Source organism: Parasteatoda tepidariorum, chromosome 4 (assembly GCF_982258835.1).
Source record: "Parasteatoda tepidariorum strain Cologne lab strain chromosome 4, Ptep-v5.0, whole genome shotgun sequence".
NCBI lineage: Eukaryota > Metazoa > Arthropoda > Arachnida > Araneae > Theridiidae > Parasteatoda > Parasteatoda tepidariorum.
The window spans coordinates 70,046,066-70,057,784 of record NC_141758.1 but is presented as its reverse complement, the minus strand read 5'-3'; the positions used below and the strand labels follow the sequence as shown (position 1 = coordinate 70,057,784).

The 11,719-nt window shown below is 30.2% G+C and overlaps 1 protein-coding gene across 1 annotated transcript; it reads left to right on the top strand.

Annotated features, from left to right (window-relative positions):
• The first annotated feature begins 863 nt into the window (after window positions 1-863).
• LOC107444149 (uncharacterized) lies at window positions 864-6,588 on the top strand. The gene is made up of 3 exons (XM_016058231.3): window positions 864-893; window positions 5,168-5,243; window positions 6,307-6,588. Exons 1-3 carry the CDS (start codon window positions 880-882, stop codon window positions 6,556-6,558), a joined length of 342 nt encoding a protein of 113 aa, XP_015913717.2. The 5' UTR covers window positions 864-879; the 3' UTR covers window positions 6,559-6,588.
• The last annotated feature ends 5,131 nt before the right edge of the window (window positions 6,589-11,719 follow it).

Here is an 11,719-nt window from a genome sequence, read left to right as displayed (position 1 = left end):
ATTGCGTTGCAAAAATTTCTCGTTTCGCTAAAAAAAAAAAAAAAAAAAGTTATCGAGATATGGCGAAATGTGCAAAAAATAAAATTAACATTAATAGGTCCAGACTTTCGGCCACTCTTCCGTCCAAACTATTGAAGCCATATTTCCCAGATTGGGGCTACATCCCGCATTTTGAGACTCAGAAATTGAAAAAAGTTATGTTTATTCAGGTATGTGTATTCAGCGCGTGATTTCGTAACTTAAAATATCGTCTGCACTTATGAAAATAATCATATTTGAAGTCATCTCCCTGATTATTCTGAGCGTAATTTCGTAACTTAAAATATTGTCCTCCATAAACCATTAATACTGAATCCTGGTACATGAAGATTCAATCATGAGATCAAAAGTTATTCAGGGTGTTCCATTTTTCCCCCACTGTACATCACCAATATATTCAAAGTTATTGTATATGGATTTTATAAGATCAGAACATAATTTTCTTCATATATTTTATTTTAGGAGCTAATATTGAAAGAGCAAGGGGTGAGTATGAATTTATGACAGTTAATTTGGTTTTTTATTATAGTTACAAAAGGTTTTTTGTCAGAAACCTAGAATCTTAAATTGAATCGTTAAATGCTTTATTATTCCATTGCATTTTATTTATTACTAATTTATTTTTTTATTAATTATTTCGTTTTTGAATATCTCATAAGAACCAAGATAAAAGCGACTCAATTATAATAAAACTACTTTTTTAAGTTTCTAAAATATTAAGAGAAAATTGAGTTACATTGGTTACTTATAAATTAGTATCTTGCATTCATAATATTAAATTAAACGTACTTATTCATTCGTTTACTTTTTTTTTTTCAGTACAACTGCTCACACAAAAATATGTTTTCAAAAAGGTAAGAATGGAATTATGATTATACGACTAATAAACAAAGATTTCTATTCCTTTAAACTTCCAAACTTTGGAAAATTGCCCGATACATGATGATTAAGCTTCGTAATGTAATATATATAATTCTCTTACGTGGCTCCCAAATTTTGGCTGTATTTCTTTTCGGCCGGTGGCAACGTTTGCTTTGTTTTGTTTACATTACTATTTCTCTTACACGGCGAATCGACCAATGATTGCCGCTAAAAATGTCACATGCCAAATCTAGCTGAGGTGGCTCAACATATAGCGCTTTCAAAAACGGAAGCTGAAATAACCAGAGAGCATCAGCTGCGGCAATCTCAGACTATTAAGCTAGGCAGAAGTGAGTAGTCTTTGTCGATAGATCTCTACTTTAGTATTTTGTCGAAAGCGCTTTTTTCACGAATTTATACATTACGAATTTATTTGACGATTTTTGATTTATATCACGAATTATACTATAGCACATTTCTAATAGGTTTAACGAATTATATGTCATTTATTTGAATTCAAATTTATCTTAATGACTTAGTATTTACTAAAAAGATGTAATTTTTTTTAAAAAAAGTTTTATATGGATTTGAATGATTGTATTGAATTCTTCGAATTTTGTGCATTTGCAATGTACCTAAGTTAGTAGCGAGCGAAGCAAGCTTGGCTCGCAAAACAAACCATATAAGATTTTGTAGCAATTTTCGGGGGTTGGCGAGCGTCAGCAAGCAGGGGGCGCAGCCCACTAGTACTATTTATTCGTGGCCGTTCAAATTGCTACCTTATAGCTTTTTAACATTGTACCATTTATAACTTTTAGAAGAGAGAAAGTAAATAGTAAAAGTCAAAAAGGATGTTTGTAATATTCAACTTCATTGTAAACTATTTTTTCAACAATATTCAGATCATATTGAATGTTTCGAGTAATAAAAAAAATATTGACGATTATGAGAAGTAAATACAAAAGATAAATAAAACGTTTTGCTGAAAATATAGTTTGGAATATAAACATGTAAGTTAAAATTGACTTATTTCCCTAAAACTGACATAACATACTATACCTCGTTGCAAGCTCAGAAAAGACCATTGCGGTATAGGATTTAAGAAATCATCCACGGCTGCATGTAGTTTCGTTTTATTTAGCTATCAAATTATATAATTGTGCTTTCTAAACAATAAAAAAGTTTTTAAAAGTTAAATTCGCCGGACATAAATTTAATTCGTGCTATATTTTTTATAAGCAAAAAGAAGGTCGTACTACGCTGTTTCAATAGTTGGTAATGGTGATATTCGTTGGCGCTTGGAGCCTGTCATCCATTTAGCGTGCACTTAGATGCAAACAGGCGCTCTCCATGGGGATAATGGGTTTTTCTTACTTTGCAACAGAGTATAGTAGCAATTATGATCATATATGGCAGTACTGTTACTTTCGTTACTTGTACCGCCGGTACAAGTAAAAAGTACGTACTTTTACTTGTACTTCGTTACTTCTTAAATTTAGTTCTTTTACTTGTACTTTCGTTACCTTTTTAGGGAAAAAGTACAAGTATTTGTAACGGAAATGTCGAATGAAATCGTTACTTTTTTCTGAAACTCGGTAAGCTTTCTAAAAAAAATCCAATCGTAAAAAAAATATGTGAAATATAATACTGCAGTACCTTCTAGTGCTCCCGTGGAGCACTTATTCAGCGTGGCTAAGCTTTCACGTGGATAAGTGACACCACTTTCGAAATGCAATTATTTCGCAAAATGAATAAAAATATTAATTAGCAAGTTATTTTCATTCATTTTCGAGTTTTATGCATTTATTTAATACATTTTAAATAAAAAATGTTGGATTTTGTTATTACGTTCTTCAATTTTCATTTTGAACTCACTAATAATACATTTTTGTCTTAATACATTTTTAACTAAATACATTTCTACCTAGTACATTTTTTACTAAAATTATGTTTATGCCCGACCTTGTCAAACAACGCCAATATTCTTCCAAATTTGAAAATAAATTAATGTCCATAACTTTCAAAATTAAAAATAATTAAATAAGTAACAACAATTTTGCAAAAACATTAAGGAAAATAAGAATATTATTCAATAAAATTTTAGGTTACTTTGAATTTTCGATTTCATAGAAAAGTACTTTTAAATCGTTACTTTTTTTGTTTAGTACTTGTACTTTTACTTGCACTTTTTACTCGTTACTTTTTAAAAGTAACGTTGCCATATATGATTATGATGGAGGACAAATTTTCTGTTGCATTTGCGTAAGCACTTGATCTTGCCTGATTCGGGTCTGGAGATTTCAAATCTGAAATTAGTTTCGCTCCTAAAGTTACAGAGTTTTTTTAAGGAGATTTTTAAACAATTTTGTTGCCAAAAAGTACAAGTTTTGAAAAGCTATATATATAACAAGGGATAATGTAAATATTGCAACAAACTTCTAGAGAAGTTAGAGCACATCATCAAGATTAAAACTATATAGGAACCCATCCCCGAAAATATGGTCTTACCTGTAATGACCTGTTGAGAAGCACAAGAAGTAACAGTTCGTAATAGGGAAGCGCATCGGACGGTGAATGACGGCATTTCCGAGCATGGGTAAAAATTCCATGCAATTTTTAATTTGCTGATGTGCCCTAACTTCCCTAGAAGTTTGTCGCAACACTTATACGACCCTCTTTTATATTTAACATTTTTAAACTTGCGAATTTCGACAAAAAATAGATTAAAAATGTCATTTCAAAAATGTAGCCAGGAGAGAGAAAACGATTGCAGATTTGAAGACAACGATACGAACGTATATGGGCAGATCTCTAAAACGTTAAACTTTTGATAATAAAAAAAATAATTATAAATAATAGGCACACTATTTTTACACCTCCAGAATTGTTTGAAAATGTATAAAATATCAAAAAATAATCGTGAGCATCGAAAATTTCGATGCCCTTATAAGTATAAACAAAAAATTAAAATTTTTGAACTAGTTTTTCTAGGTTTATATACATTTCATTAAAAATCCTAAAAACGACAAAAGTATCATTTATTTAATAAACATGTAAACTTATTGAGCCTATTTTTCTTTTATTGAGCAATTTTTTCTTTTTAATAATTTCATCCATATTTACCCTTTATTTTTCATCAAAAATTATTAGTATCATAAATGAATTGAAAAATTTTAATATTAAAATAAATTTTTATAAAATGTATAAAAAGACTTACTTGAATTATTTTCAGTCAAAAAATATCTTCAATTAGTAAAACATAAGAAAAAAACTAAGTTCTGATATGTTAAATTCAATTAATTAATCCTGAGGTTACGGTTTGACAGGTTTAGTCTGGACAACCTAGAGAATAGATCGAAAACTTTACTCAGATGCAACGCAATGCGATGACAAACGTGTGATCAAAATTTTGATTGATTTCAACATTTACTTTTTAGATCTGCGTCTGACTACTGTCTTGACATCGCAACTGTAACCTCACCGAATGACAGTTTGTGATTATAAACCTAGAGAAACTAGTTTAAAAATTTTAATTTTTTGTTTATACTTATAAGGGCATCGAAATTTTCGATGCTCACGATTATTTTCTGATATTTTATACATTTTCAAACAATTCTGGAGGTGTAAAAATAGTGTGCTTATTATTTTTTATTACTTTTTTTATTATCAAAAGTTAAAGGTTTTAGAGATCTGCCCATATAAGATGTGTTTTAAAAAAATCTCATGCAACGGAAAACAAGAGATAAAACAAAAAATTGCTCCCCAGTGTTATTCACATTTCAAAACAAACTCCAATAAATGGCACTCCAAATTATAAGTTCCCTACCTTTGATCCCGATACTTCTGAATAGAACAATGCAATTATTTGAAATAGTATCAGTAATCATGTTTAAAACAGACATTTTGAGTTGATTTTGATGTTATGACAGATTTCGCTGGCTTTCACGTTTCTATTAGTTGCGACGCCTGACATGTTCCTTTTTTGCGTCATTGACAAGATTCTGAAACTATATATTATTGACTGTCATTTTAGTAAGCCTTGTACTTGTACAAATATTAACTAGACACGTTTTGTTATAGATGAATTTTCTAACTTTAGTAATATTATTTATATTTATGAAAATATTTAAAGAACATTAGGCACTTTCTATTGCAATGAGTGTTCGAAAATTTAATACTTCATCTATGACTTTCCCATTATTAAAAAGTTTAGCCCAACATTTTTCACAACCATTTTTAAAAACTTATTAATCTTTTCGGATTTCAGATGTCAAACAATGTGGATTGAAATTGTATTTGACGGTTTCGATGTGACAAATATGACATACAATGCAAAATTTGAAGTAAGTATATATTATTTATATATTTCTTTAAAATAAGCTATTATAAACTTAATTACTTATTAGCCATGAGCTACCAAGTTAATAATCCATACAAATGAGTTGACTAAAAATGTGATTGCAGTGCAAGGTTTTGCTAGCTTAAAATAAAATTGCAAGAAAAATATTTTAAGGGCATCACCAAACCGATAACACATCACATTCGGTTATTGAAAATGAGTTTAAAACTTCTTACGCTTAGATGGAATTCCTTTTATCTTTCTGTTTTAGATAGTATTCTGCTTTAAACAGCCTTATAGATAAAGTTTAATCTAATTTTAGCACCACAATCTCTTAATAACAAATGCAAACATCGTTTCAAGTTGTTACTTTCCTATGTTTTTTATATTATTTCATTCCCTTTTTCCTTTCTTTCTTTTTGTCCTTCCTGACTCAATTTATAGAAAAATATCCCTTTGTTCTCACTGAAATTTAAAGAAAATTTCAGTATAATTATCAGGAAAGAAACTATCACTTTTTTAGTATAATGCACCTTAAATCAGTTGTTCCAGTGACATGACATGTAATTTTTCACAATCACATCATCAATTACATAATTGAGTTAATATTCCGTTTTCTAAGAGTCAGAATTCAGAAGCTCTATCACTAGTTATGAGTGCAATTGCAAACCCTAAATATCATTAATCTAAATGATATTCAGCTAAATTAAATTTTTTCTGAGCTTATTAGCTATTTAGCTCAGAAAATTATTTCATCAGCCATCTCGAGATGTTGTTACAATTTTAACCACTTCAACACTCATTTATGCATATATTTTTTTATTATTCAATAATTATTCTTTCTATTCTATAATTATTCTATAATTATTCTAATTTTTTATTATTCTATAATTATTTTAATCACTGCAACACTCATTTTTGCATATATTTTTTTATTATTCTATAATTATTCCTTCTATTCTATAATTATTCTAATTTTTTATTATTCTATAATTATTTTAACCACTGCAACACTCATTTTTGCATATATTTTTTTATTATTCTATAATTATTCTCCTTTATTGTAGAGCATGGAACTGTTCAGTGTCATCGGCGGTTACATGGGAATGTACCTTGGAGTTTCGATTGTGGCTGTTTATGATTTTGCTGAAATAGTGATGACAGGAGTTTATACTTTTTGGCGAAAACATTCTAAAAAGAAAAAGCAATCCAAAAAGCGTAATCAAAAAATATTTAACCCAAAAGTTCATTCGCAATTTGAGAATGATTTTCGAAGGATGGAGTCGCTAAGAGGGGGAAAAACTCATAAGATGTATTAATTTCATAAATTAAATTTCTTTCCTTTTTAACCTTTGACTTTTTATCTGCAATTTTATTATTATTATCGAATTCTGGTTAAATCGTCATAGAATGACTTACAATTGGTGTACTGAAATAAAGAAATAAAAATAAATGAATATTAATTGCCTCACTGCTTCAATGGTTTTGAAATTCTACTGAATATGTGCAACAATAGAAATTCTATATAGTTACTACTGCATAATTATGAAAATGTAAACATATTAACCTTAAAATTTCAAATAAACCAAAAAACCCTAGACACTAAAACTTCTGATCAAGGGACAATCCCTATATTTATGAGTAAGTAACGACAAATCATCTGCACAAATTAATAAGTATAATTAAGGTTAGGCTCTCGTGCCCTTAAGAATGAATCCTAGTACAGAAAAATCCAATCATTAAATCCAATTTATTCATTTAATTTTTTACGAGCAGTGCACCAAATTAAATATTTGCAGCAGAAGTTTCAAATCCTACTGTGAGCAGAAGAACTTGATTTTCAAAGAGAGAATTTAGGAAATAAAAATAATAATACTTGGTATAATATGAGTAGTATTAAAATTCTGGAAAAACAGGTGTGTAACATTGCAAATTATAAATCGAAATTTGCTTTCATTACCTTTTCTCTTTCCATAGGAATGTAAAATTGCATTTTGTCTATGCAAAACAATTAGTTTAAATTTTTATGTATTTTTCGAGTAAACAGTTTATTATACTTAATAATTATGATAATAAAGTCTTTATTTAAGAGTCCTCATTAAGAATCTTTATGTAAGCATTTAAACAAAATATTCCGCGGAAATTTACAATAAATCAATTTAAAAATATTTTAATCCGGCGATAACTGAAGGTGTAAGGGAAGTTAAAGATCATGTAGTGTAAAACTGATCCATAATGTTTATTCATCTAAACAACTCTTAAGAATTCCAGAACTTTTATCGTATAGTTATTTAATCCTTATTGATTCTTTATTTAATAACATTATTACATTATTCTATTATTAGCTAGCCATCATCGATGATCGATTCTCCTGTATCTGTTTATAGGGAATCTGCTGCCTTAGGAAGCATTATATCGTTATACTACATTCTTTGCACTCATTTGCTAGAAAATTTATTTGGAAATATTTTCTTAAAATTAAAAACTAGAAAAAAGTATTTATGAGCTAAGTACTGGAAACGAAAATATAATCCATATCAATTAATACAGCACCGGTCAAAAGTTAAGACTAACTTGTATATTTTTCAAAACTTCCAAAAATAATTATATATTTCTGGCCTAAATATGCAATTTATAAATATGAACGTCAACAAACTTCACAAAATGCTATTTTCATTTAAAACTGTTCATTATTTTTTTCATTTTGTAGGTATTCTGTAGTTGATTACGAAATGAATGAAAGTGCATGTAAATACTTATTCTAAAAAAAATAATTATTTTAAAAATTTCATTCATTTTTAGTTTATACACAATTTACCTTTCATCTTCCTTTGTAAGGTTCATTATAATTTAATTTCATGTACATATCACATTTAAAATATTGTTATAACAACCTTAATTTGCTAGAATAACGTGGACACATTAAAAACAAAAGTTAAAATTTTTTTATACAGGGTGTTTATAAAGTCCCGGACCCATTTTGATGTTTAATAACTCATAAAATTATAAAGATAGATTAAAATTAATAACATAAAGGGTTAGACAGACTCAAAAACTTCATAACCCTTGTCAATGAACTTCCACGTGTGCCCCCTTTGTCGCACGGAGAATATCAAGTCGATAGTCAATTTCACGCCAGGTAGCGGCAAGCATGTCGGCATCCACAGAGGCTATTGCGGTTGTAATTCTGGCTTTTAGATCATCAATGTTCGGCACGACCCTCCTGTAAACATTGTCCTTTAAAAATCCCCAAAGAAAAAAGTCCAGCGGCGTTATATCAGGTGATCTGGGTGGCCAAGGAATTGGACCTCCTCGCCCAATCCGTCTTCCTATAAAATGGTCATTCAAAGAACTACGAACGATGATACCCCAATGAGGTGGTGCACCATCTTGTTGCAAAAAGACATGTGGCTGAAGCTCTTCTAGTTGTGGAAATACGAAGTTTTCAAACATGTCTAAGTATACGACTGATGAGACCGTCTTTTCTGTAAAAAAGAAAGGCCCAATGACTCGGTCGTGCATTAGTCCACACCACACATTAACCTTTGGAGAATCACTTTGTGTCTCACGGTATTCATGGGTGTCTTCAGTCCCCATGTGCGCACATTGTGGCGATTAACAATGCCAGAAACATGAAAGGATGCTTCGTCGGAGAACATTATGCGCTTCCGAAAGTCAGCATCATCTTCTATCCTTCCTACCATATCTGTTGTAAACCTCTAAAAAAGAAGGGGCACACGTGGAAGTCCATTGACAAGGGTCAGGAAACTTTTTGAGTCTATCTAACCATTTATGTTATTAATTTTAATCTATCTTTATTATTTTATGAGTTATTAAACATCAAAATGGGTCTGGGACTTTATAAACACCCTGTATAATTTATTACAGAAATATGGGTTAAATACCAGAAATAAGTGTCGAAACACGTGCAGTTATTATTGCACTTCATTAAGAAGGCTATTAAAGTAGACAAATTACCCTTAAAAACTAATGTTTCCCAGACTATTGTTGTCAGAACTTTGCAGAGGAAGAAAGAAACTGACCAAATTAAGAGCCACCAACGGTCAGGGAGACCTAGAATTATGTCCAAACGTGAGGATAAGTTTATCTGCATTCAAAGTAAGCAGCAGCGGTCTCGGAACAACACCAGAAATCCGTGAGAAATTGAATGTTACGAGGCAAAAAACTGTGTCAGTAACTACTGTACAACGTCGACTTTTATTATGGTTTAAAAGATTGTGTAGCTAGTAAAAAACCTCTTTTGAAAAAACAAAACATAGTTAAACGAATGCAATGAGTTAAAAAACATGCAAACTGGTCTTTAAATCATTGAAGGAGAAAGAAATGTTCGTGATTTTTCTATTCTTATTTGAGAAGAAAGAAGAAAAAAGAATAATGAAGTAAAAAATTTCCTTTCTGCAGAAATGTTCGATAAGACTATTTTTTTCCGTTATTAAATTCAAAATATGATTATTTTTCGAGCATCAGAGGGGAAAGAAATGTTTGTGAAAAATAAAGAATAATGAGGTTAAAAAAAAATTAGTTTTCTTTTCTACCGAGATTTTCAAGATTTTTTTTCTTCCAGAATTATTATTGTTGTTGTTGTTGTTTATTTACGTCGCACTAGAGCTGCACAATGGGCTATTGGCGACGGTCTGGGAAACATCCCGGAGAACCAGAATTATTATATAACGTATATTTTGTAACAAAACTTTTACTTCCTTTTTGAAGATTCCTTTCACGCGCATCGAAGGGAAAAGTAATGCTCGTTATTTTTCCGATTCTTATTTAAGAATAACAAAATTAGATAATGACTAGTTTCAGTTAGAATTTCCATTAGAAAATACAAGGGGGAAAAAATCGCGAAAGTTGAAAAGATAGTTCAGTTCTAGAAATCATGTTCTTTGATTCATACATATATGTGTGTGTGTATTCGAGTACACCATATTTTACATTTTAATAAAATTTGACTGTGAGAAGTGGTTTTGTTACAAATTCAGATTTGTGGCAAAATAATGTTCTGCTTTTTTTTTTTTTTATTTGGTTTAAATCATGTTACGATTGTATTTTCGGTAGTTATTGATTTTCACGTGGGTTTTAAATATCCCGATATATTTCTGACAATATGGGAAATTCGAATAACGCATATAAATATTTAAAGTAATGATTCTATCGTTTTTTTTTGGGGGGGGGGGGCACTTATTTTGACAAAATTTTTAAAACCTTTATTTTAAAAACATTATTTATTACAATAAACGAATCTCGAAATGAAACACGCTTTTAGTACCCCTTTTTGAAGAGTCCTATTCGCGTGGTTTCGATGCCGATCTTTTTTTCTGAAGTTCCTGTTACGGATTTCATGATTTTTAATTTTTTTTCTTAATATGATTTACGAAATGTGAAAAAGGATACAATTAGTGTGTTTTCCTCCGACAAAATGTAAGAATATCGCCCACGATATTAGAATAAAAAAATATTCATTTAAATTATATACAGTGGTGGCCAAAAGTGTGGACACTTTTTGAAAGTTTCATGTTTTTCAACTTTGTGTGCTTGTAGAATATATTAATTTTCACTTAAATACAAACGTTTATATATCAAATTGAAGGTAATTTAATGTAAAATTTAATAATGAATACAGTATTACAATATCTGTATTTAAAAAAAAGTTATGCAATTAATAGTAAGATCTATCTTAGATTTGCATTTTTTTAAAGTGATACTAACACAATCAATACTTAGTAGGATAACCCTTAATTTTTAAGACAGCTTCACAGCGTCTTTTCATCGAGTGAACGAGTGTTTGGAATTCATCTTTCGCAATCACATGGTGCCAAGAATCAATTATAGCTTCAATAAGTTGTCTTTTATTGGATGGACGTTTTTTTCTTACAAGAATTTTCAAACGTCGCCACAAATTTTCAATTGGATTGAGATCAGGTCTGTTTCCTCGCCATGGTAATATATCTATGCCTTTATCTTGAAACCATGCTTTGCATACTTTTGCTGTGTGGCATGGAGCTTAATCCTGCTGAAAAATAAATGGTGCGTTGTTGGAGAAGAGATCCCTGATGGAAGGTATCAATTTTGGTTTCAGGGCAGTTTCGATGTATTTTTTGGCATTCAGGATGCCATCAATCACTTGAATTCGGCCCGCACCATCTGCAGATATTCATGCCCAAATCATGACATTTGTTGGATTTTTAGTAGTTGCTTCAATGCAATCAGGATGAAGCGCTTCACCTACTCTACTTCTCACGCATTTTCTACCATCACTTCCAAAGAGCGATATTTTACTCTCATCACTCCAGATTACTTGCTTCCATTGATTTTCTGACCATTAAATGTGTTCTTTTGCCGACTTAACTCGTTTTTCGCGTTGCTTTTGATTTAAATATAGTTTTTTCCTTGGAATTCTAGCTTGTAGTCCAAATCCTGATAAGCTTCTTCTTATTGTTCTTGAACTTACTGCAATACCAG

Coding starts and splice junctions, on each gene's coding strand:
- LOC107444149 (XM_016058231.3), top strand. Junction 5,244..6,306: donor CATACAATGCAAAATTTGAA/GTAAGTATATAT, acceptor CCTTTATTGTAG/AGCATGGAACTGTTCAGTGT.